We start from the raw sequence: 27,629 nt of genomic DNA on the forward strand, positions 1-27,629 counted from the left end.
ACTCCTTTTCATGTCTGGCAGCTCCACAGAACTTGGGTTGTGTGACTAAATTGTACTCATATGAAGCATGCCTTTAAAATGGGAATGGCTGTTCAACAGATTAAGGACTCCTAGGATCCAAGTACTTAAGGTGAACTTTAAAAAAACCCCCACTGAATCACCTACTTATATAGGTTAAAAAAACCCCACAGCCCCCCAAGCTTCCCCCCTCGTCCCATGTAATAGATATATTTAAAGTCAGTCTGTTGTTCAGCTGACACTTTGAGTAGTGTAAGTGGCTGCAGCCAGCAATAGAACTCCTGCCTTACCAGCATTCACAGACACCCTTTCCTTTTTTTGCTGCATTGGTTTTCATCTGGATCAGTTTTCTGATCCACTCTATTCTGTGGCCACCAAATCCTTGTGTTGACAAAGAGTAAAGGTGAACACTTGGGGGCAAAGGTACTTGGGACTGTAGCTTGAGGGTTGACTCGTTAGACAAGAAGTCACAGAAATTTTCTGAGACTCCCAGATTAATATATTTACTGTAAACAATTCCTTTTTTACTGTTCGCAATTAACTATCTTTGCCTTTATTTGAGGAGGAGCAATATTGACCTTTTTGGCTTCCAGAAGAGAACAACTTGGCTAATTGCAGTATTTTCTTGATCAATGATTGCATTGTGCCCTTGCTTGTGCTGGTGAGGGCAGATGTTGGGGAAGATGTTGCTCGTCTTACCCAAAATGATAGATATATTTTGGAGAAGCACACATACACACCCTGTGTGTGTATATACACATAAATATACTGGGGTTCAAATACTCTAGTATAGGTAACTCTGCTTCACAGACTTAGTGCCCTGATCATTTTCAGTAGTTGTAATTTTAGCCTTTTGATCTCACCTGTTAAGCATTTAAGTATTTTAAATTAACTCTGTTATTATGCTGAGAGTTGATATTTGGGTTTTCTGAAGTGCTTGTCCCAGCAAACAAATCAAACTTTTTGTAGTTTGGAAAAGGAGTTTTCGCAGTAAAAATTAGAATGAATTATATTACCGGTGCATGATGGAAGATTTGATAGTTAGGAAATTAGACTAATAAAACCCAAATGTAGCTAACAAAGATTTAGTGAAGGAAAATGAGGAAATGCCCTTCAACCTGTGTGTTGTTCTGTACAGGCAACGCTGATGTAGATATGCAGAGATTAATCTGGTCAAGATGAAACTAAATTACCGTGGAGTAGGAGATTTTTGAATATGACTCTTTATGTTTCCATGTTAAACACAAGGTCAAGAGGTTACAGATAAAGGGCAGATCTGCCAAAAGAAAACACACCGAAATATTTCATAAATAGTATTAGAGAGAATGGGTGTTGTGCACTGTCACAACACGTCTCAAGAAGGAAAAACGTGAATGTGATGAATAAATGAGCTAATCTTATTGCAGGTAATTTATTACTGTGATTAGTGCTATATAGTCTTTCCTCGGGGTCGAGGGAAGAAATGGATGAGATTTCCTCTTGCTGCTGCCCTTCCTTTGCATGGGCCTGGCTTTTGGTGTGTGTGCCTTTTGGTGAGTGGTGTTGCTCACTGATAGCTCCTGAGCCAGCACCAGAAAGCCAGAGCAAAGAAATACTGTTTGGTTTCCCTACTGATTTCAGGTGCTTAAATGACATCTACAATGTTACACTTACACGTTTTAATAATTACTGATGCCACCACTAGTTTGTCTTTGTGTGTCCTGTGTGTCTTCAGAGTAAGCCCTTATTTTTAAAATGTCAAGGGAAAAAAAAATGTTGACTTCAAGCAAAAATGTTCCAGGCTTAATTGGACATAATATGAGCAAAATGTGCTGGTTTTCAAGTCTTATCAAAATAAATGAGAGAAAGTGTAAAGCTCGGACATGTATCCAGTAAGATGAAAAGTTTTCTCTGCTAAAACAGGCAAATGTTGATAACTTGGCAGATACCTGAATTTAACTGCTCCATCCTACTTCTCTGATAATATTATCACATCTGGTTTGTTTGGGGGGATTGATAGTTATGACAAGTGTATCAAATTTCATCCTGGTGGTATCTTTTATGTTTCCTGGGAGAGAAGAAAATAGCAATTCTATCTTGTGCCCAGGAGTCACAGAGAGCAGGAATTGTAGGTACCTGCCACATCGAGTTTTTAAATGGAAATGAATTGCAGAGCTGCACGTAGCACAGATGGGGAAGAGGAGGGAAGAGGGAAAGGAGTGAGGCAAAACCTGTAGAGGAGCATTTATTGCATCTGCCCAGATTTTATTCTAATGAAGCACTGCAGAGAGTTAAGTGTATGTACAATCTGTATTTTGTTCAGACATGAGGTGTCTGTGAAAAAGTCTGCTTGTTCTTCCAGGGGATTTGTAGCTTTTTGGTTTTCTATCTAGAATTAACTAATTTTGCTAAAATGATATTTGTATACATACCTTGTGTAATTCCTGTTTCTGTGCTGTAAATATTGAAAAGCAGAGGGTTTTGGCTGGTTCCCTGTGAGTCTTATTTATGGGAAGGTTAATCTTGTTATATATACTTGCAGCTTTACTTTGAAACTTACGTTAAAAAAACCCAAACAGTTTTAAAAGTTAAAAGGCAAGTTTTAAACTAGCAAGGCCACTTCTATTCAAGAGAACTGTATTCACAAGAAATGTATGACATCTGATTTTGTCTTCCTTGGGACAGATGTTGTGAGTCACCAAGCTGGAAGATGGACCCATAGATTTCCACATATATTTTGCTGCCTTTATGGAAAAAAACCCCAAGACAAACCCCTCAAAAAACCAGCACAACAAACCCAACCTTTTCTAAATGATTATTAGGAGTAAACACCAAAATCAATGATTTGGTATGAGACTGGGAAATCAAGCTTATGGTGAAGGCAGTAGAAGTTAGCTTTGATGCAAACTTAGGTGCGATTTTTGGCAAGTCACAATGGGACAGATTTTGTAAAAGAACCTAACTTCTGTGAAGACATCACAGTATGGGACTATATTTTTAAGGGAGCTCAGCAGCCAGTATGTTTATTTGGAAAACCTGGCAGTGATTGCTGGTACCAAGTGCTTGAAAATCTGTTTCTGAACTCCAACAATCTGGCTCGGTGGGCATGAGCCTCCTTCCAAACAGCGGTATCAGTTGCCCTGCACTGAGGTGAGCAAACCTGCATTCTTTACCTCTGACTCTCATGGTAAATGAATTAACCACATTTCCTTTTTCCTGCTGTGTTGTATTTGGCTGTTTTATGGTTTCTTCTACTCGTGTACATCTTACAGAAACGAGATGCTGCTTTAACATAATAGCAATAATAATAATATGAAAGTACATTGGAAATGAATTGATGCTTTGGAGGACAGACTAGGTGTGGAATAAATGCCACTGGAACACAAATTAATCAAATAACAGCATACTCTAGAAAAACAACAGCACCAGCAGTCTAATTCAGTACCTTCAGGACACACTGGTGAGGTATCCTGGGGGCTCTGGTCACCTGCCCACTGGGACAGCCACCTATCTCACTGCAGGGCACTCCTGGGGACAGGGACTGGGGGCTGCTGACCCTGACCCAGTCCCACGTCAGATTTTAGGTGAATCTTAATTCAGCAGTGGTGGTTTATGCCACCGTTGGAGCTGTTTTGTTGCCTACCAGCTTGTTTTGTTTAACTCTGCGGCGCAGGCCCTTTATTATGACATTGCTTTGTGTGACGTTCCTTTACATTTTAACACAGTCCCATTCAGTGGAGGAGAAGCAGCTTTAATGCCTTGTGCTCGACATGGAGGCGCACACAGATCTCGGGTGTTTGGTTCTGTCACTGCTGGCTGTCTACTTATTGTGCCGGAGGAAAATGTGCTAATTAAGTCCTCTTTTTTGTTATTTCAGGAAATCTACCATATGAATATAAAATAGTGATTGCTGGGAATCATGAACTGACATTTGATAAGGAATTCATGGCAGACCTTGTTAAACAAGATTACTACCGCTTTCCCTCTGTGTCCAAATTGAAACCAGAGGACTTTGACAATGTTCAGTCACTCCTGACAAATAGTATTTACTTACAAGATTCAGAGGTAACAGTTAAAGGATTCCGAATATATGGTGCCCCGTGGTAAGTCTCAATTTAAACTTTCTTTGCTGTTTATTACTTGAACCACAGCAGGAATTGTTCCTGTTGAACATGCATGAAGCTGCTTTGTTGCATTGCCCTGCAGAACAGTATCAAACTTGGCTGTAAACCACCCTGAAATAGTTTCTTTTTTTTTCTCCTTTTTTTTTTTTTTTGTGTGTGTGTGTATAAATAATCTCTATTTAGCAATGTGTGTGAAATAAGACAAAAGGAACTGTGACTATTCCTACCTGCTGAATGGACTCAATGCCCACCCTGTGCTCGTGGATTTAACTGCAGTGGCATCTGAGTATGTATTAGGGAAGCTCCATTATATTCTGTGCTGTTGGGGTATTTATGTCTGCTATGCTAATAGATTAGTGTGGTAGAATTTAACTCCCACACAGCACAAGGTACAAGGCAGCAGGTGCTTTTAAGCCCTATTTTTTGATCAGTTCCAGGCATTGTTTTCTTTTCCTTGTAAAGTTGTCATAGCAAAATTTCAAGCCAGCTTTGGTGTCATTCCATCCATGTGTCAAGCATGTCATGCAGGAAAAAATTGCTGTCCCATTTTGTACTAAGGAGATTCTTCCTTGTGTTTTCTACATGCCATTTAACTGTGATGCCTGACATCTTTCTGTGTAGTCTTGGGTAGCACTTGTTTAAAATTCTCATGCTAACAACAGCCACAGTCCTTTCAGGCTTTACCAGAAACCTGAACTTGAGTGATGGTGATAATCATTCTGCTGCTTGGCATTCTCAATTGTCAGCTGAAGTACTGAGATGCTAATTTATGCACACCTATAAGAAGGGTTTATTATAAGCTTATAACTTATTTTTGATGTCAGCCTTGCTTTAAAGGTGAAAGCAGGAGAGGAAGGAGGAATGACAGGAGTTGAACCAAGAAATGGGGCAAACCTATACATATATTAGAAATTTTCCCCTTCATCTCATCTCTGTTGTCTTGGCCTGCAGATTCATGTAACACCACACACATTGATGCTTCTGACAGTGCTTTTTTCTGGTCATATTGTGTGCATTAGTGCTGGCTAGAAAACTGATCTAGCTCTGTATCTCACATTCTTGACTTGAGCTACTAATTTTTTAATTTAAGTTGTAGCCTTTAGCTAGTAGTTTAAATCAGCCTGACACTGGTTAGCTAAAAAAAAAAAAAAAAAGTAATGCTCTAAATCCTGCATTATCAGCAAATTGGGAAAGATGATCTTAATTCAGGTTAAGAATCATCTCCTCAAGACATTTTGAAGTAATTTTTTTTTTTTGTTAATACCAGCACAGAAGGCAGGGCACATAAGGCCTTGGGTAGAGTGAGGTGGATTTGAGGCTTGCTGCAAGGTAAGGAGCTGAGGAGGGTTAGGTGCTAAGATTAAGAGTGTTCAGCCTCTTTTGTATGTATGTGTCAGATTCAGAGGGCTTCTGCAGCCATCCGGTGATTAGGAAGTGTAGGCATCTTTTAAAATTTATTTGGGTCAGATTTACCTGAACTCAGCTTGCTTACAGCACTGCTGGAGAGATCTGGAGAACACAGAATCCCTGTCTGGGGAAGAGAGAGTTTGGTATTCTGAAATGGAGAACTGTGTGACATGCATTTACATTTACATTTATATGCACAGGCAATATGTAGTGCTCTTTTTTGTCCTCTTTTGCTTCCCAAATCTACAGTGGAAATCTGTCACCCTTTTGCCTCCAGCTGCATTTAGAAGTTCTTTCAATTTGCAGGTGTACACATGGATTTAGAATGTTTGTTCTGAAATATTAAGGGACATCGCATCAAGGTACTGAGTTGTTTTAGCCGTAAAAAGTGAATGGCATATGCATTCTGACCTATCTATTCTTCCTTCTGTCATGGAAGACAAACCTGAATTATTCTTTCCTATAATCCATTGATAACTGGATTTTTCCGATTAGTGATGCATGACAAATGCAGCTAGATTGCTGGAAATGCACACTGAGCTCCAACCAAGTGCGGATTTCTCTCTCGAAGGATGTTTCATTTGTGTTCAGCTGTGAAAAACTGTTGTCAAAGCATGTTTTGAGCAACTGTTGGTGTGGAATTGAGGCTACTGTTTTCATCAGAGCTATTTAGATCAATCAGACAGTTTGTGTTCAGAGCATAAAGATGTAGTATTGTCTATACATTCTCTCTCCTTTTTTTCTTTTTTCTTTTTTTTTTTTTTTTTAAATAATGATGGTTCCTAGAAAATGTGAAAATTCAACCAGATTTTTGCACTTTAGCTGGTGTTTGAGAGGAAGGAAAAGTCACATCAGATATTAGAAAAACCTGCTCTAATTTTATTCTGTGCCTGGAAACTAAGACAGAATGATCAGACAAGCCTGTTAGCACTTCTTAAATTTTATTCTCTTTCCCCTCCAATCACATCTCTCCCTACTTCTATAAATCTTCAGACTACCCCAAAGGAAGAGAATTTGTGGGGTTTTGTGTGTATTTATGGGCTCCTTACCTCAATTAGTTCTGTCACAGAAATGGAACACTGGTCATTAACCCAGAAGATGCACCAACCCTAAAACGAGATAAGTTGGCGTGTTCAATTTATGTGCAGTTTTGTAAGTATTTCCAGAGGGGGAAAAAAAAATTCTCATTTGCTGATAAAGCTACTGGTTTTAATTTAAAAAAGAGGGATCAAACCAAGAATAACAGATGTGATTCTGGAGGTTTCAGCCTGTCAGGGGTTTCTAAGAAGTAATTGCCAGAGTACTGGGAAGGCTGGCTATAAGTAATCTATCTAGAAAATGTAAATTGCCAACTCAGTGTAACTACAGAAAAGAAATATCAGTCCATATTCATTACATGTTATTACTCGTGGTACATCTGAAAGCTTTCTAAAGACCTCAGAGAATTCAAGTAGTGCCTCCTAACTTACAATTTAGCAGAATTTGTGTGTAAAAAATAACTTACAATACACGGGAGCTTTCATGTGTATTTGCAATTGGAATGTGCAGTGGTGCATAACAACAGCCTCTAAGGAGCAGAAAATTTGAATTTAGCCCTATGGTTCTGAGAGTATTTAATGGCATTAGCTGGAAGGAAGTTGAAAAGAAGAGTATCAGCCCCTAAAAGAGAAAAGTGCCAGGGTGGGACATAAATCGCATTCAGAGCTCTGTTCATTTTCAGAGGTGAAGAATGTAACTGACATTTTCACACCTTAAATAGGAGATTCTTTGATGTACCTTGAAGGAGCAAAATGGCTGAAGGTTTTCCATTTGGTCTATAGATAACAATCCACAAAAACATTCCCCCCTTTCTCTTCCTTCTGACTTTGTGCTATGAACCTGCCTTGTTTGGTGGGGAAATAATTGATAGTTTATGCAGTCAAAACTCTTAAAGATTCCAACGCAAATATTTTCTTCTTGGGAAATTTGAGATTGAGGCTACTTATTAAACAGGACAAAAAAATACAAACAGTGATGGATATATGAAAATTTAAATTTTAAAACTGCCTTTGTGAAGTCTTACTGATGTATCTATGAAAGAGTAAGGAGAGACAGTCTGTTTTTACTGCAGCTTCGGGTGCTGAATATGCATAAGTGAATAAGTTTTATTTAAATTCAAATGTTATTTTAAAATATGTCTGGGTTTTTTAGATTATATTTGAAATTGTTCATCCATGCTAAGCACTGAATTCACTATAGTATGCTGTAGACATTTGGATACAAAATGTCTGTTTTCTAATGAAGCTTTAAAAGCATTCAAACCACCAGAGAACTGCAGTTAACTGGAGCCAGAATTTGTTTAAACCACATTTTGACAGAAACAATTGTTCAGGGAGAATGTTTTTTGCTGTTTTATTTTGTTATGTTGATCAGCTCTACAGGTAGCTTTTTTTTTTTTTGATTGTTTGAAAGAGAAAAATAGTTAAAAAGAAAAAGTATTCCGATGAAGTTTATTTTATGTGCAGAGAAATTTATAGCAGTTAATTTTATAAAGAATGAGGCAATAGGCATATTTGTGGATTTTAAATTCTGTTATGCATAAAAATGTCAAAAAATGTCAAAAGCTGTAAATATAAAATAATCTCTCTAATAAAGCAATACTTTACATAATTTTTAGCTACGAAAATATATAAGCAAATGTCACCCATATCTAGCAGAAAGAAAAGTAAAGCTAAATATCTGGGACTTTCAGGCTGTGTATTTGTTTAGATAACTGTAGCTAGATGTATCTTTTTGAGGGAAAAATGTGTAGTATAAAAGCTAATTCAATATAAATCAATGCATGTTAATGGTTAACGGAATCAACTTTATGGGAATAACTGAAAAGCACCACAAAGGTAAGAGATGACAATCGATTATTTAAATAATGACTGAAATCTGTGATTTGCATCATTGTGATGAAAATCAATTCATCCTGAATGGAGCTGGGAGTAAAGCTCTTCCCTCCTGACAGGAACAGCAGCATTGTTCAGCAATATCCTGCACGTTTGTCAAGTTGTAGCTTGTTCAGGTCTCAAGAACAGAAGCACAAAACTGGCCTCCCAGTTGCTTTTAATGAATACTAGTGGGTTTTTCCTATGTCCAAGAATTTGATCTGTAGGGTGATCCAGAGGTCAAGAACAAACGGCTCACTATCACTCACCTCTGCGAAGCCAAGGCTTTCATTTGCTTTTTTTAGTAACTCTAGAGGAAGTGCCTTAACTCTTTTTCAGAAGCAAAATTTTAATTGGCATAGATAATGCAACCTTAAGAAAGTCGAGACAGCTTCAGCCATCTCCTTTAAAAACAATGTTTTGTGCAGTCTTTTCCTTTTCTTTTTAGACCTGTGTTAAGTTTGGGGGTCTCATCAAATGGTTTTACATCAGTTTGAAATTATTTTTCTTACTCTGTTTCTTTCTCTGCTTCATTTGCAGTTATATTTTAGTAGCTCTAAGTTAGTACCTCTGCCTTGTTCTGATCAGTGTTTTCAGACCCTCAGTTTATCCTGTCAGAAAAGTGTCAGAGGTGTTTTTTTTTCCTTTCCAATTATAAGTTTTGTAATGCATCATGGATTTTGCTGACAGTCTTCAAGTTCTTGAAATAGCAAGCAAATTAACAGCAGATATTGAGCGTGAGGACTGGAAAACCAATTGGCAACTCACATGATGGGATTCAGATACACCGATGGGTTGGAATGGATCTCATTTCTTTTATTTTCATAGTCTTAGTTGGCAATTAGCTCGTGCCTAAAAAAGGAAGGATTAGAAATCGGACTACTCAGCAATAAAGTTCTTCTTTGCTATTTAGTAGAGAGGAAACCAGGGGAGACTGGACAGGGCTGTTGGTGTTGTACCAGTTTTTCAGGAATTCTGGCTTTCATGCACTGGAAGTCAGCAACTGAGAAAATTGTTGGCAAAGACTGAAATCTCCTGTCTGTATGTTAAACAAACACACCACCACTGCAGTGTGGTTGTGTTTAAAGGTGCAGGCTTCTGTTTCATTTTTCTTGGCATTTGTCCTCCAGGTCTCTCCATTTAGGATTGAAGAATGAATTCCCCCCTGGTCTAGAATTGCAGCGGTTTGTTTACATTTTTTGCCTTGATAGGAATGTCACTGATTTTAATTTGGTCTCCTTGATATCAGATTCACTTCCAAGTAAAAAATTGTCCTGTTTACTTTCTTTTTTTCTTCTTCTTATTTTTTTTAAAATTAATCCTAGCTAATTCTTTGGAAAGCTTTGTATCCTGCACAGATCATGAAGTCTTAACCTTTTCTTCAGGCTTGACTTCAGCAGAAATAAGAACTTCAGAGTATTCATTACTAGTGTAACACACAAACTGCGCCTGTTAGTGGGAGGAATTCTAGCCAGTTAAAACAGACACAAAATGGTGGCTCTCCTAACTCTTTCTAATCTTTCCTAGGGTGGAAACAAGGAATTTGAATTCCTTCAGAGCAGTACTGAACAAATGATTGTGGGAATCTGCTCTGGCTCTCTAATTCCTGCTCCATTTTCCTGGAGTTCAGTAGGTGCTGGGCAAAAAAGCAGAGGCAGGATGAGTGTGAGCTGTGGTGTTTTGGGGCTGATTGTGGTGGTCTCCTGCTTGTAGGTTGAAGTGTGATTTGCTCAGCAACAAGGTCATTTCGATGCCCAAGTTGTGCATACAAAGCTCAAAAGTTGGGCTTATACTTGTAGTTTTGCTTTGGTTTTGTGTGTTTTTACTTGCCAGCTCTTCAGGAACAAGGAGTTTTTGCTTTCCTTCTGCTGAATGCTGGGAAAACAGAGTGATCACTGTGGCATTTGTGTGCGTGGAGCAGACTGAAAGCATTCACAGCCAGCCAGGAGTTAGGAATGGTAGGGATTAGCTAGAATACTACAAAACTCCTGAAATTTTCAAATTAACCCAAATGTGGAGATAGGCTGTTCTGTACAGGGTTGGACTCAGTGCTGTGTGTTGATGCTCGCTTGAATAAATTCTTCTGTGCAGCTTCTGCACTTCAGGACTCCTATTTTTCCATTTCCTTCCACTTTCATGTGCACCATACCTCTTTGTGGTGGCCTAGTACAGAAGGGAAGAAAGACAAAGCTGAAAATACCATGCTGTTAAGGTTAACTGAAAAATTACTTCGCTCTAGGACAACCACCTTCCCAGTAGCAGAGTGGAGGAGTAAGAGAGGGGCTTCAGCTTTGACGAGCTGACATCAGAATGGATTTTGCATTGGATGGTGCTCTTCAGGCCTCATTACTTTCTTTGCTTCATTTCCCCTATGCCCTAAGCAAGAAGAATTAGGGAGCAGGTGAATGCTTTGAGTGACAGGCAAAGAACCTGTTGGAGGATGGGTGGGTGGGTGCAAGCCAGGGCCTGGCTGCTGGAGCACAGAGCAGGAGGAGGTTCAGGGCTCTCTGGAGGAGCTGGTGAGCCAGAGCAACCAGGACTCCAGTGAGGAACTAAGTGTCACACCAAGACTTTGCTGTATGGGTAGGGAGATTATGTGAGGGCTGTGTCTCTGGAAGGGTGAGGACCATCCAGTGTGTGTTGGGTCTGGCTGGGATGCAGTTCATTTTCCACACAGCAGCCCTCAGTGTTGTGCTCTGCACTGGTAGCTGGAAAGGTGTTGATAACACACCGCAGTGTTTTGGCTACTGCTGAGCGGAGCTGGCACAGCATCAGCACAGTTTTCTCCAACATTTCAGCCCCAGTCAGTAGGCTGGGTGTGGGCAAGATCCTGGGAAGGGACACAGCTAAGCCAACTGACCCAGACTGACCAGAGGGATGTTCCATACCATATGTGGTCAGCTCAGATACAAAAGCAAAGAAAAGGAGGAGGGGGAGGGGGGGCATTTGTGATTTACAACATTTGCCCTGCTTCCTGGGAGGTGGCTGAACATCACTTGCTGGTGGGAAGTAGAGAATAGTTATTTTTTCCCCTCTGTGCTTATGGTGCGTGCACACACTTTTGCTTTATTAAACTGCCTTATCTCAACCTACAAGTCATTTTCCATCTTTTTCTGTCCCCTGTCCAGCTGAGAAGGGGGACTGATAGAGCAGCTCGGTGGGCACCCGGTGCATGAACATGTGCGTGTGTTTCCAGCAGGATATTGAGATCAAACAACACATAAGTGCATTTGTTGGGGAGTTAGCAACAGTGCTGCCAGTTTAAAATGCATTGATCATTTCTAAGTCAGGAGCTGACCCTGAGTGAGAAGAGAGTACACAGGCTGATACCTTCACAGGGCGAGTGTCAAGCCACACTGGGAAGATGCTGTGAAACTGCCCCATTTCAGCACCTAAGGGTGCCAACTTTGGGACCTGGGTGGTTTCAGTGACTCTATGAGATTGATAATAAGCTTGGATTAAATTATATAATTATCAGTTCCATACAGATGTGCATATTTTCAGCTTTGCTGGGTTAATTGGAAAAATAAGGATATTTCCAAGTGCCTTTACAAGGTGCAGTGAAATGAATGAGATTGGGGTGGAGGGGGTGACAGGGAAGAAGGTGGTTGTGCTTGTCCTGGGTACTGTCAGATATGGGAAACAGATGTAGTCTACAGGTGCTTTGCTTCACACTTCATCTATTCAGGACAAACAGGAAAAAACGTGGAAGAACTTACATCAGTTCAGGTAGGGTTAACAATAAAGCTCACGTGATGTGATGGTGAAAAATGCAATAGAAAGGGAGAAGCAATTATATTTGAAAAGCTGGATTTTGTTTTAATCCAAAAGTAAGTCAAATAGTAAGTGACTAGATTTTGTTAGCTCCCAGTGAAGGGAAGGATTTCTGACGACTGACTTCAAGATGATTTGGGTGGTATTTATCTAATACTTATTGATCAGAATGCTAACTTTACCTTGATATGTGTATAAAATGCTTAAAGTAATTCACAGAGGCTATGAAATAAAGCAAAAATTGCACATGCACTTCAAATAAGAGACCACTGATCGTGAATCTGAGCATAAACATAAAGGTCAAGACTGACAACTGCATTCATCAGATTTTCATGAGAATCTGTTCAGTAGAATAGATCTGGCACCTCATTTCAGAGGTGGTCAGCACTCATGGATTCAACTGAAAATCACTGAGACTTTTGGGTATTCATAACCACCACTAAAATGCTCAGATTCTGGTCTATGTTATGGTTTGTGTACATCTAAAATGTGAGGGTTGCTGACATTTCTGACTCTGCTAGTTAAATAGAAAAGTCTCAATGTTGCTGAGAGCCATGTTTGTGTATGTGCACGCAGAGAAGGCTTTAGCAGGAAGATGCCAACAGCTTATCACTGTGCCTTCACAGCTGTACCAGAGTTGCACACACCCTCGAGCGAGTACAGAAGGCCTCACAAGCCACAGGGCCCTCCTGCCTCCTCTGTTAATTTTGCTCAAAGGACATCATTTTTACAGTCTGTGTGCACAGTGTACATGGGAGAAGGTATTGGGAGTTACTCCATTCTGTGTTCTTCAGCACGTTAAATGAACACTAAACACAGTACTCCTTAATAGATGTGCAGCTTAGCTGTTTGTCTTACATGCTGACACGTGTATTGTGCTTGGAAACCCTGTGCCTATGGCTGCTTTGACAAAGGAAATCACGTTGCATCGAAAACGATCTTGCGATGATTTGAAATCATCTGACAACTGTGCCATCGTAATTCATTTTGCAAGTAATGTGAGAACTTGAGTATTGTATTTGCAGATCTGCCAGCCAGTCTCTCCTCTGCTTCTAGAGAGCTCTCCCCTTCAGTTTTTCTGCTTTGGCAGCATTTGCAGGATGGGTAGAGCTGACAAGAAGGTTGTGTGGTCTGGTTCTTCAAAAAGCCAGTTTCTTTCTGTGCATAGGTGAATCAGTGTGTTTTACTGAAAAAAGCTGATATTTGCAACTGCTAAGTGTATTGCTCTCTTGAGTCAGGTTTATGGGTTTGTACCTTGGGAATATATTTACAGATTGTGTCTTGCCTCAAATTTTATATAAGGAAGCTTTATGTAAGAAAGAAGGCTGTCTTTTAGTCTCCTTTTCCTGGCACAGACTTTAATGCATCTTGTTTTCAAAACTGGGAATGTAATAAACTTCAAGAAAGGTGTTCTCTTTAACACCTCTCTGGGTGTTCCATCTGGGCTGCTTGGGACATTTCCATGGCCTGCACTGCAAGGAAAAGGAGGAGCAAGGCAAGCTGAGTGCTAGTCTGAAAGCTGTAGTCCTGAAGTGTTCCTAATTTTAATATGGACTGCCCTGATACACTGTAATTTCCAGGGTTATGGGTGCCTGAATTTGGTTTTTCGGTTCTTAGTAGGTTTGTCTCCCTCTTCTGTTTATGAATATAACAAAAGTTTTGTATTTCTTGATAAACCTGTAAAGTGCCATTTTAAGGAAGATTGTCTTCCATTGCCTAGCCTGCAGATCCTTTTTTATAAATTCCTAGATTTATACGGTTCAAGAGCTTATGTTCTTGTATGTATAGCATTGGCAGAGGTGGAACTTTTGGAAAAGCTAGGAATTCTGAGAGTATTTTTATATATAAATATGTATATATAAAATATATACATTTAATATATAAACAAAGTAAAAATCACTCTGCAAATGTTTAATGTGTTTGTAGATAAAGAGATACTCTCTCTCATAAAATAAGAAATCCATCCTTCCTGAAGTCAGAAGGACTTCATTCAGGATTTTGGAGAGCAGATTGCACGTGTTTAATGAAGAGCTGGCTCTGGGTGATACTTGCAGTTGTTCTTGAACTTTGAAGCAGGTACAGGCACAGCATTTTGTGTTGCCGTTATCTTGCCTACATTCTGTTATGGCCCATCAAAATGAATACTTTCAAAAGCAGAGAAGGAATTTTCCTCAGAGGCATGAAAAGGTTCCATCATTTTCCACACGGAACTTGTGCAGGCGCTGCACATAGTTCAGGCACAACTTTAAATCGTTGCTGAACAATTAGGTAATGAGAAAGTGTACATTATTTTGCGTTTCATTTCAAAGGGATTTATTTGTAGGACTTATCTCTGGCTGAGTACCTTTTTCTCAAGCAGTGGAATCCTGCTCAGGACCAGCAAAATCTGCTGGCTGCGATGGTGCAGCAGGAGCAGCAGCACATCTCCTGGCAGAGTCAGATGGGGTATGTGGGATTTCTGCTGGGTTGTAGCATCCACTACCATATTGCAGTGTTTTGAGTAACAGTCATTCATTGTGTTCCAATGTTGTATTTGCTGATCCACACAGGTATAACTGAAAAGGATGGTTCCTGCAAACTTTAGCATCACCTAATACCAACAGAAACTTAAATGGTACTGAAAGAATGATATGAAAGTGTGATTTGTTTCAGAGAAGGGTTTTGCTGTTGTTGTTTTGTGAATTTTGGAGATAAAATATTCAGGGATACAGAGACCTATTGTCCGTCTGGAAATGAGCTGCTTTAGCCCAGAAGAGCGAGAACTCACCCCGTAAGGATGTGTCTTTAGCTGATAATTACTAGCAGTCAATCTGCCTGGAATGCACACCTTTTCTTATTTATATTCCAGTCCTGTAACCTTCCCTATTCTCTTGTGCCTTTGTTCTATTAATCTACAAAACAGGGCTCGACTTGTGATTAGTCCTCAGAGGTTGTTTCTATTAATCAGGCTGCAAAACAGGCCTACTTGGATGTTCTGTTGCAAGTGCCTTAATGTGCCTTCCTCATCAGCCCACAGCACAGAGCTGCTGGGGTTGTCTTAAATGGCAGTGAAATCAGTGAGGTGTCTGCTGCACTTTCTTTGTGTTTACATCTTGATTGTGTTGCTGTGGGGTGGGGAAAATACACAGAGGAAAATAATTGCAGTCCTGTAGAAAATGGCTGAAGTAAGTGACATTTGTGGCTTCGTGTTGGTGGAGAGCGAATGTGCAGCTGCAGGACGGGTCCTGTCGCGGCAGAACCGCTGGTTACCTGCGTTCTGAATGTGAAGAACCTCCCCATCTTTAAATATCAGGACTAAAATTCAAGCTCTGCTCATAGATGGGGCTAAGTTTTAAACTCTTTTTAGAATTTGGAAGATAAATCTATCCCCATAACGTTCAGAGGGTGACTTAAGATAGTGCATATTTTCCTGCAGTAAGTAGAAAGCCAGGCGTAGTTCTGCTGATGGGAATACAACAAAAGAATAATCTAAGAGTTGGTTTAATAGAAACAAAAAAAAAAAACCACAAACTGAACTGTTCTGTAACACTTCAATTATTAGAACTTATAATAAAATTTGAACAATAAACAGCATGTGTAGTGAGAAAATAATGTAGTTTCACTAAAGAAGAAATTGCTAACTATAAAAGTGTAATGATTTATGCTTCTAATTAAATACAGTATTTCTTCCCTGTAGGAGGAAAGCATGTATTTTAAAATGCATCGAAAGAAACAAACCAGACCCCCAGTTATTTTTTTCTGTAATGTTCCTTTGGCTTTATTTTTATTTTTTAAAAAGTTTTTGTTATGTTGATGGTGTATCTCTTTGCCAGCTCAATAAAGTCTGTCACTGAACTAAAGAACTCAGGCTGCTGGCTGGAAAAAAACGCTGGCCCCAAGGCAGCAGGGTTTGTCTCAGCTGCTCTGCTCGCCTCTCACTGTGGTCATGTCCATTTTTCCTGTACTCCCCATAGCACAGGCAATAATTTCTCTAGTGCACAAGCTGAAATGACCAGCCTTTGCAAAACTGGCCCAGTCTGGATGTCCAGCAGCATCTGCACCTGAATTCTTGTTGGCTGCGCTCAGAACTGATCCCGTACGGTTTCATGCCGTCGTCTGGCTGCCGGTTTGAAAGGCTCTGTGCTGCCTCCCCCCCCAGCTACAAACTGCTTGGTTAGGCTGTGGTTTGTCCAGTCTGACCTTTTGTGGCCTAAAGAGCAGATTTAAGTGCTGGCATGACGCCTCCCTCCCTCGGCCACAGAGTGGTTGTGCTGGATCGCTGACAGGATCCCGATGGAAACAGCCAAGGGAGCGGCTCCTGCTGCTTATTCCACAGCAGTTCAGGAGAAGGGGTTCCCAAACGTGTTGTGCCTTGTGAATTCACCATGCCCGTCCTTTACTGTGTGTGGGGAGCTGGGATTTTGGTGTAGCACCACCTTCTCCCTGCAGCAAACCCGAGGTGTTGCAGAGGGCTGACCAGCAGAAGGTGTCATGCAGTAAAGCCATTGTCCAGAGACTTCCAGCACAGTAATAACAGTCACTTAAACAAATTAGTAATAGTCTGTACAGTCCAAGGTGATTTTTTTTTTCCAATTCTAGCCATAGTCGGATAACACTGTTTCAAAGCCCCCACTGTGAAATTTTACATATATTGTTCTTAATAGGAATACAAGAGAAATAGGTGCTCTAGCGTGGTTTTCTCTAGTCTGCTTTGGGTAATTTCATTTTCACCAGCTATTTCTACTGTTCAATTTTTTTTCTTTCTTCTTCTCGTCCCTCCTTACCATTTCCCCAATTATCAGAGAAATCAGTCTTCCTGCATTGATTCATTTCGACCAGAGTCTGGAAGGCACAGGGAATCAAATTAACTAATATTTTACTTTTGCATGTGATTAATGCTAATGCTTACAAAGAAGAAAATACTTTACTGTGATTTAATTTTCATTCTCTGGTTGACTTCCAGTGATTTAATTTTGCAGAGGGTTGTCTCTCTGCTTATTGTCTCTTAAGGAATCATTGGAGTTAGAGATGGAAAAGACCCATTAAATCATTCTGCTATTGCAGGATTGTCTCCTACACTGTATTTTTTAATGTTATGCCCAGTTTTAATGAATGAAGAAAAAACAGTTTCAGTTAATTCTTCCTGAGATTGTTCCTCGGTGTAGTGTAGGTGTTGCTAATGGGACCTATATTCTGCTTATATGCTTTCCATGTTTATTTAAGTAAAAAAAATATGCAAATTGTGCCATGCTTGCTGAAATGAACCTAAAGATTTCTTGTACCTTCATGATGTTTGGTTTTGTACTTTTCCAGCCCTGTGTCAGCCACTTTATACACTCAGTCTTTTGTAATCCTTTCAGATTTTTCTCTTTCCCTCTTCGCTGTTTCTGATGAGGTGGTTTATATTCCTGGGTATTGGATTTTGGTTGGTTTTTTTGTTTTTTTTTAATTTTCACAGAGGCTTAGGACCAAACTGCAGATTTCTGCAGTGTGTTGAGGGGAGATACTTGGCTGGTTGGAACACTGATGGTGACTGCATGTTCCACTGCCTCTGCAGGAACTCCAGGCTTGCATCACGCTACAATGTCGTGATCCATCCACGTGTGCAGCCCAGATAATTTTATTCTTTTCCTCATTCATATTGCAAGTTCATACACAAGTCACTGACAGCTGCTGCCCCTGGGTCTCTTGTTTTTGCTTCACAGGTTTTGAGTTTCTTCCTCTCACTGCTTATTTATGTTTTTTAATTCTCCTCAGATGTATTAGCCTGCATTTTTTTTCAGAAGGAATCCCCTTTTCTTACTTATCTCAGTGTTTCTAATCTCATTTTGCATAATTTCTTTCCCCACTGTCATGTTTATAACACTTCTCACTATATTGAAATCTGTGAATTTAATTAATGCACTGTTTACCCGTTCTTCCAGATCATTAATAAAGATGTTAAATAAAACTGATCCTAATACCAATCCCTGTGGCAATCTGCTAGCACCTCCCTTGTGCTGCTGCAATCTATTTATTTATAGCCCTTTAGCCACTATTCAGGCGTGTGATAGTCCTCCCAAGCAAGCCAATTTTAGGATTTTGAAAAGGGATTGTGTCACATTTTGCCAAAGTCTGGGTTGATACAATCTACTATATTATTTTAATCTACTGCCTTGGCTGGATTTAATATATGTACAAAAATTAAATGTGATGAAATAGAGCTGTGGTTTTGGAGCACTTCGAGATCTTGGCAGCTGAGTAGCTGTAATTCTCCTTTCTTAGAGCAATTACACCTCCTCCACCCCCACCCACCCCCCACCCCAATTACACCATAATTTTATTCTGTGCTGAATTTAGACTTACTAGGAGATGATTCTCAGTGTTGCTCCGTAATTCACAGTGTGCTGATCAGTGCCACGTTCCTCACTGCTTCTCCAGGTTTTGATTTTAAATACAAAACTACTGCAGATGGAATTCTTCTGTTAATATTTCAACCTTTGAACTCTCTATTGCTTATTTGTCTGCAGTTGTGATGGGCAGAGCTTTGTTATTTTGTAATGTTTTATATGGATATATAAATATATATTCTATATTCATATATAGAACATATATGTGTATATATATATGTCTATTTGAAATTTCATTCACCTGTTTGCAAAAGCAATAGTAAACTCTTGCCTTAATTTTAAGTGCACACTTTCATCCTTGTGAATTTGTAAGATTTATCTGTTTGCTTAAGTTCAATGTGGGTTTAAGTGCTTTCTTGCTGTGCAGCTTGAGGGTATGTATCATTTGGTTAGTAGTGCACTGAATTTATTTTTCATTCCAATTCAAAGATATTTTAAATTGTAATAGGAAAAATCTTTTGCTTCACGACCTTTTCCATTTGCATCGTGTGTGTGTGTGTGTGTGTGTGTGTGTGTGTGTGTGTGTCTGTATAGACTTGAATAACAAGTTGTGTCATCAGCAGTTGAATGAAACCAAGCTTGGAAGATTTCACTTTCTCATATGTATGTTTGGCTTGATTTTACAAGCTCTGTGCAAAAACCCATTTTTACGTTATAAATTCCAGTGTGGAGAGTTTATTTGTCCTGCCTTGGTTGGAGTGGCGTGCTGTTCAAAACACCACCAAACCATCACATCTGGGAGAAGAAAAGGTATTAAAATATGGGTCACAGCCCTGGCTTTGGACTGTGCTAATCCAGAGCTATAGGAACTTAAAACCAGAGCACTTGGTTGGTTAGGGCTGGGCAGCTCTGCAGCCCGAACAAACAAGGAGCTGGTGGTGTGCTCGGTGCTCAGGCATCACTGACCACTTGGAGCCAGGATTTCTTGCTTCTCCCTAAGCAGTGAGATGCTGTGTTAAATGACTTTAAACACTGTGATTTTGATGTCACCCTGCAAGCATTTAAATGCCACTGAAACTGGGAAGGGAAGGGAGGCTGGAGCACAGCTTAATCCCAGTTCCACAATCAGTCATACTGGGTCTGAGCTCTGCTATGTGACCCCTTAAAACGAGCTTCCTCCAAGTCAGCCGGGTTTCTGTTTCATTCCCCAGGGTATAAAATATGAAGTGTGTGCTCCAAATTTTGAACTGGCCAAGTTTATACTGAGTAAATGCTTTGCATCTTGCTGCAGTGCTTTGGTTTGGGGTTCAGGGGTTTGGTAGAGTTCTGCTCTAGGGCCAGGTACACTAAAATGGTATTTACTGTCTTGTTAAATGATGAGTTCAGAACAGAATTAATACTTCAGTAAGATCTGCTGATAATGAATAGTGAGTGATGGAGTTTGGTGTGTAGTGAAACACTGGCACAGCTTGCCCAGAGAGCTGGTAGGTGCCCCATCCCTGGAAACAGTCAAAGCCAGGTTGGATGGGGCCCTGAGCAACCTGACCTAGTTGAAGGTGTCCCTGCTCACTGCAGGGGGGTTGGACTAATTTTAATATTTGATCTGTATTAATTGCTGCAGACTGTAGGAGTAGGTGGAACTGAATTTTTGAAGTTTGTTTGCAGACTGCTGGACAGCTGCTGGATATGCTGACTGTGCCTTCAGTTAAGAGAAACACATGGGTGCCAGAAGGATGGAGCATGTGGATGAGGGAACAGGAAAGGGAGTCCCAGCTCTGATGCTGCCTCACTGTACAAGTGGCAGGAAATAACTAAATGGTTTCTTTGCCTTAATTCCTCCATCTACAAAATAAGGCCAATAACAGTTACCTGATTGCCATTTCAACAGTAGTTTCTACACATGAAACACTTTGGAAGTGCCAAGTATTGCTGTTAAGTTATTTTTAGCAAGATGATCCAGCAAGGTACCGAGCAGATGCAGATTTACTTCCTTGAATGATTTCAAAGGAGCCAGAGGGAGTGTTTGCCTGCTTGAAGTTTGTGTACTTGCTGGAGCACTTGGCTGGATCACTGCACTGGAAAGCTAAGTAGGTGTCTATTTTTTGCAGGATAAGAAGGGGCGTATTTGATATACTGTTGAAGTGGAGTAGATAGCTGTGTTACTTGAAGTGGGAGCTGATAACGTGTGATTTCAGGACACTTGAAGCCCTCTTCTCCAAAAAGAGGAAGGTTAATAAAAACAGTGCTCTGAGTTTACTTCCTGAAATTTCTGCTTTGGGTGGTAAATGCAGCACTCATTAAGAATTAATTGATTAAGAAAGATTAAAAGAATTAAAAGGCTTCAGTCTGTACTGCAGTAAACAGTCAGGGAAAACCATCTGACATTGTTTGCTAGGAATACTGTGCTCTCCTGTTGCTATCCAACTCCAGCCATGGGTGGGCTCATGCTTTTCCTAGAGAAACTGTTCCCCAGAGTAGGCCTGTGCCTGAATGACTGTTGAAAACTTTTTCTCCCAAGGCAGAGATGAGTTGACACAGACCTGGCAATCCCAGCTTTCCTCTCCCCACCCCAAACTCCAAGTCCAGCCCCTTTGTTTTTCACAGAACTATTATGATGCTGCCTTGTTTTTTCAATATGCTCACCTTGGCACTGATTATCTGTGGGGAAGTTATTGAGACTTCAAAGGAATTCAGACCTTCATTTGAACTTGGGGGTGGGCCACACGGAAGCACCTGTGGGAAGAAATGCATCTTTGTACCTCACAAAATAATACTAATATTCATTCCTACCTACTAATAATGCACCTCCCGCTCTCTATTTAAAATCAGACCAAGAGTAGAAGATTCAATCTTCAATAAAAGGCACTTCCCAGGTATTTGAGAAAAGAGTCCTGCAGTCCAGGCGGTGAAAACCGACACTGCTTCTTACCTTTTATCAAAAGCGGTGTTGAAATGTAGGGCCTGTTATTGTATATTTATTCAGGCATCAATCACAATCAAGCCTCCTGCTAGTTCATCTGTAAGGGCATTGTAATCCTATTTTTATCAGTTCCTTCCTGTACAACAGACAGTTAAAATAGCATGAGTAGGGGTCACAAATATCTTAATGGGTTCGGTTCCCAGAGATATCGGTGACCAGAGGAAGAGTTTTGCCGAAATTTCTTCCTGAGCTGATAAGGTGGATAAACAGGGCTGAGGTGCAGAGCCAGGGCACCCTGTGGGAAGTGCAGCGTTGGATGGCAGCGTAAAAGAGCTGCAGAAAGATTATTTAGACAGTGTTACTTATAGATGAAAAATAAATGTTACTGTTTGCCAAGTTGCCCCTTCGTAAAACAGAGTTTATTTTTGCCACAGGGTGGGCTGGTTTAAGCCTAAGTGATTTTTTAAATTAACTTTACTCTTGCTTTTGTTATTTTGCTTCATAAAAATCTACAAGCAATTATTTATCTGAAGAAAGTTGATTGTCACTAATTGGCAGCATTTCATCTTTTTTAGCTTGGGACGATATGCTACAGACTCTTATTTAAATAACAGTGTAGCTTATTATACATTAACATTTTTACACTTTATGTTTTTTGTATATACACTTAAAATTTTTCTGAGTATAAAGTCATGAATTATGCTTTTTAATCTCTCCTTTTTTTCATGAATTCAAGCTGTCTTTTGATGCAAATTGTTAGAATTAATTTATAAATGAACATAGAGAATGGCTTAAAATGCGTTCTCTTAACAGAATAAAACTACCTTAGAACTTCTAAATGCATAAAGAAAAAGTTCATTACAGCAAATTTTATCTTATAAGACAAAGTATTGCCTTTGCCTCAGTTTTTAAACTGATCTATTGTTCCTGGTCAAGCCAGTCTTTCAAGATTGCAGAGATAATGGACGCAGTGTTTTATACTTAATTTTTATTCATAAATTGCAGGTGGTACTTTTATTTCTGATTCTCATTTTTTTGATGATTTTTCTTTTTCATTTTAATCCAACATTAATATTGACTGAAATAAAAAATACATTATCTTCTAGAAAAACAGAAATGAATCCTGTAAAAATCTTTTTCCAGCAAATCATGATTCTAAAATCTTATTTGAGGACTTCTGTCAGTTAAGTGGCTTGACTTTTAACTTTAGGACCAATTAAATATTGCTTATTTTTAAGATATTAGTGATTTTAATATATTACTGTAAGTGTACACTTCATGTGGGTAGTTACACCTTCAGGGTAAATGTTAAAAAATAATTAACTGTCCAACACAGCAAGCAAACTAGAATTTATTATGTAAAGACTCAAAATAAAAATCCACGTTAATTAAGTCAGAAATATAAGTTTGTATCCCCACCACCGTGGGGGATCTTATTTTCTGCTGCAAGTCTGCGAAGGGAAGCCACGTGTCAAGGTGCTCTTCTACTTAGTGCAGAGCCTTTTTTCCCTCCCTGTTGTACTTGGGGTTGCAGCTGCTCATGACGCCGGGGTTTATGTTTAGTGACACAGTGTGAGGAGGTCGCGCTAACAACGTGCTGCAGATTTTGAACGGCCTTCAATTTTAGACATTAATTATTCTGATAGTGCATTCCAAAATACCCTTTCCCATGGAAACTTACTTAAAAGAAATTGCGCAGGAAAGCGACCAATCAGTAAAGTCTCAGATATTTTTGGGGGCTGAATGCCTTTTGCAAGCGATAAAAGAGTGAAGGCGTCAGCATTCTTCCACCGTGAATAGTGAAAACTAGCAACAAATAATAAGGAGCCATCCCACTCACTGCAAGCAAAACCTGCTAAACTTCAATATTTCTCTGCTTCCGGAGCCATGTGGTTCCTTCTAGAACACAGCTAATGCAGACTGAGGTTAATTTGATGAGTTTTATGTCCAGCTACCACTCCGGGAAAGCTGTGGTGCTCCTGACAGAGTCTGAAGGAGCTCGTGGGAGCGGGTGGTGCTTGTGCTGATGGATTCAATCCATCGGGGCTGATGGCAAGCAAGCACTGCAGTTAAGTCTTCCCCAGGGGTCCCTCACAGGTTTTCTTATTTGCCTCTTATTTCTGCAACAGAAGGTCCTTGTGTTTTCCAGCCTACCTGTCGCGGGCACTGGCATTTCACACAGAAGCATCATGCTGAATTGTGCATTAAAAACCTTAGGTAATGATAAATTTGTAGCAGATGACCTTACAACGTGAGCAATTCTTTCTGTTTGGGGTTAGTTTGAGAAGAAATTCTGCCCAGTTACAGTAATCTAGGTTTTTCTTTTTTTGCTGTTCTTAACTATCCTTTCAAGAAGTATTAATCATTTCTGGAGGCGTGGTATGTAAGTTAATTTAAAAGTTGGTCTGACTTTTTTTTTTTTTCCCTCTTTAAATGACAAGGAGGTGAATATTGGTGTGAGCAAAGATGTTATTCTACTTGGAATAAATAGTGGGGGTGGAGGGGGTTGTGACTTTCATATCACAGCTTTCATGTAATACTTTGGTCCTAATAATATTGCACTTTCCTCTCACCTCACCCTGATGGTTACAGTTCAGGTGAATTCATTTTACTTCAGCAATAGCTGACAAGAAAGGGCAAACGTTGCAAAGGAACAGAAACCGCTTATTCTTGATATTCTGTCCCCAGAAACCAGATTTTTTTTCATTAGCTTGGTAATTCCTTAAAACAGCTACCCCCAAGGCAGCCCAGCAGCACAGAGAGCTCCTTGGGCTCAGAGCAGAAGATCATTTCATGGTGCTGCTCTGTGGCTCCTGGTGGGATGCACGTGGGGAATAGTGTAGGATTGAAGGGCTGATGTTAAAGCTTGAATTAAAGTTTGCAGACTATGCTTGATTTCTGAAATATGTGTGAGATTGCTGAAAGTAAGGAGAGGAATCCACCCTGCAAATTTGGTGTGAAAAGTTTCATTTGTTACAAGCAGCTCTCCTGAATGAGTGTCAGTAATTGTGTGTGTTTGTGGAAAAATGATCTTGGGTCTCTTCCCACTTCCTCACTGTGTTTTCACCATTCATATTTACTCTTTTACATTTTATTCTGTGGGGATTTTATGTAAATAATTGGTAACATGCCTCTAATCCTTTGTGTGAAATTTTACTAGCTCTAAAGAAGATGGTGCTTTGTAAGCAAAAGTAAGATCCAGAGCTTGCTTCCATCTTTGCATTGACTTCAGTGAACATCGGTCTTTCTGATTCTACCTTCATGGATTTCCAATGTTTTAGTATCATTATCATTAATGAAATGAGTTTTGCAATAACTCTGCAGTAAATGTGCTGCCAATATTCATCTCAATTGAATCTTGATACACTTTAAATCGTTGGGTAGACCTCTCCTCCTTTCAGTGGGAGATGAAGTTTCAGTCTCTGTAAACAACTGTCAGATGTGGGATGAGAAGACAGAAGGTCGTTTTTCCCCCCAGGATAAACAGGGGCTCACCCTGTTTTGATATATTTTGCAGTCAAGCAGAAGTTACTGTATAAACCTTGTGTTGTACGCCTGATATTCTCCAGCTAAGAAAGACATTGTGCTCCTAGAGGCTTTGGTAAACACGCGTTTAAAGGTTCAATGGTAGACTATAAAACATAGAGAATGGCCAATAATATTTACCCCTGTGCAGAGCACACACAGCTCTTGTGAGACAGCAGAGTGACCAGGAGGCTTTGGACAAGGAACCTGATTGCACCGGCTGTGCAATATTGATACAACAAAGAGGAGCAGGTCTGGGTTGGAACGGGACTGGATTAACAGGTTGCAGTGATTTTCCATCTGCTAGTGCCAAAGGAGACTTTTTTGGCCGTGAAGCAGTGTCTGATTTTGGTGTCAGGGTATAAAACATGGCACTTTTTATAAATAAATGTACTGTAGTCATCATAATGAACTATCAAATAATTATCTCTGATAGTTACCCTGTGTGAACTGGTTTTCATAATTTAATATCTTTAAATGTGTTAAAAAGTATATCTGTTCCCATGAATAGTGCGAGCAGAAGGCTCTGATAATTAAGTCATTTTCTCTTTGGGAAGAATAGAATTACCATCTAAAATATTTATAGGAAATATCTCAATGACCGTATTAAGTCCAGTTTGAAATCACCATTTCCTGTAGCTTGAGTTCAACAGCAGTTAAAATGTCTTTGCATAACACGAGTAGAAGTTAAAAGTGTTATTGGTCTCTATTTTATCATGAAGTTCTATTGTCAAGGATAAAATTCCCAAATGTACCAAACAGAGAAGAGAAGAGGACACAACAGATTTTCAAATAAAGAAAAGGCTAGTATAGTTAGGGATTGGAATGTAGAAAAGTTGAGAGGAGAACTGAGATAACTAGGAGTTTTGATGCTGAGCTTAGAGCTCACTAGATGCATTTTTCAGCCCTAGATAACGAACTGTGGTCCTCTGAGTCTCATCCAAAGCTCATTGAAGCCAATGGGATTTTCCCACTGATCTCAGTAGGCTTTAAATCATGTGTTTGATCCTGAAGTTCTTCGGCAACAGATGAGAAAAATTTAAATACTGTACTTGGAATTCTGCCCGATTCAGGACTGCAGATTTACATTAAGAAATACAACATGCAGGCTCAAGCATGGCTCCATCTTGATGACAGCTTGGGCACCTAAATAGGTTAGAAAAACACATTGAAGTCTCTAGGCCTGTAAGAATTTGAAAATGGCTTTTGCTTTGTGCCTGCAAAGGGTCCTTTGTTGCAGCTATAGTCGGAAAAGTTACATGAATGCTGTGTTTTCCACAGCATAGATGTTTTTCCAGTATTTCAGTGTATTATTTTAAGAACTTCCTTACATTGAGCAGGTTATTGGTTCATTATTCAGATAAAAATAAAAGATTAGGGAGGAAAGTCAGCTCCCTCTGAAATCAGTAGCACTGGCTCCTCAGTTCTGTAAAGCCAGGATGTAATTTCAAAAGTTAGTTTAGAAGACAAATTCTTCCCAATAAAGGCATCACCAATAAAGTTGCCTACTAGAGGACTAAATAAATGCAAGACCCTTTTAATTCCAACTACTTTTCAGCTGCACAGTTAATTGTTGGAGATGTAAACATAGCGATTTGAAACAGTATGTGAAATTGTTCCAAAATTCTTAAATAAGCAGCTTTAAATAAATAATATTAATTCTAAAAGGAAATTTTTTTGATTTTTGCTTGAGTTTGTGATGCAGCCCAATACAATCACACTTGAGGAAGGCAGATGGGAAGGGTAAGGAAAAGCATCTAATCCATACCTTTATAATAAACCTATTTACAATGTGGGCTGAAGAAGGGAGAGCTTTTTAAGTTAAATTGTGTGGACTTGAAAGCATCAATGCTGAATATTTTATGTGAAGCTTGTCAAGGGCCCTTACTAAAATATCTTAAAAGCAGTATCACAGTTGCCTTCTTAGAAGCATTGCACACTTTCAAAGAAAAAACATGCTGAAGGGTTTTCAATATTGCCAGCAGTTGATATATATATTTTTTAGGTGTAAAATTTTGTATGCTGTATATGTACATGCATGCTCGTGTGAACAAACACCTATCTCATCACATTTTTACAGAAGTTTTATTTTATATAACATATGATGTCCCTTAAGGTACAGTAAATTTTTGGGTTTGGGGTTGGAGGTTTGATGGCTTTTTTTTTGGGGGGGGGGGGTAAATTTACGAGTTGAAGCTAAGGAAGAGTTCCTCAGCTCCCTCTTTTTTCATTAAAGGGCACAGAAAGCAGCACCTGCAATCCATGCCAGTTGCTTTAAACATTAGCCTGTGGACTAGTTGTACCCTTTTACAAAAGGGCTTGTCTCTCTCCATGGCCCATAAGGGAGCCAGGGAAAATACCTTGTACCGAACATTTCACTCCTGAACACCTAAATTTAGCTGACAAAGACTCTTGTATTAGTAGACTTGCATGCACTGTAGCTGTAAAAAACAGGTCATATTTGTTCCTGATGCACTGTAAAAAATCAAGCTACCTCTGCAAGGATGTCGTGGCAGTGGTTTAATCACTGAAAAGTGTTAAGCACTGTGGAAAGCTCATTCCTGATGACAGGCAGCCTTAGCTTGTGCTTTAAACACTTTGCTAATTCATCTAGCCAAATACGAGTGGCAGTTAAGCAACTAGGCAGAAACAGAAAATTAAA

At 39.6% G+C, this 27,629-nt stretch overlaps 1 protein-coding gene across 2 annotated transcripts in view; it reads left to right on the top strand.

Moving 5' to 3' along the window:
• Nucleotides 1-27,629, top strand: part of MPPED2 (metallophosphoesterase domain containing 2) — a 127,870-nt gene that overhangs the window by 75,941 nt on the left and 24,300 nt on the right. For both annotated transcript variants that reach the window (XM_017827021.1, XM_017827022.1), the window contains one exon: nt 3,875-4,100. In XM_017827021.1, the coding sequence (XP_017682510.1) occupies nt 3,875-4,100 (226 nt within the window). The remainder of the gene's footprint in view (nt 1-3,874; nt 4,101-27,629) is intronic.

This window comes from Lepidothrix coronata, unplaced genomic scaffold (assembly GCF_001604755.1).
Source record: "Lepidothrix coronata isolate B3197 unplaced genomic scaffold, Lepidothrix_coronata-1.0 Scaffold133, whole genome shotgun sequence".
Classification (NCBI taxonomy): Eukaryota; Metazoa; Chordata; class Aves; order Passeriformes; family Pipridae; genus Lepidothrix; species Lepidothrix coronata.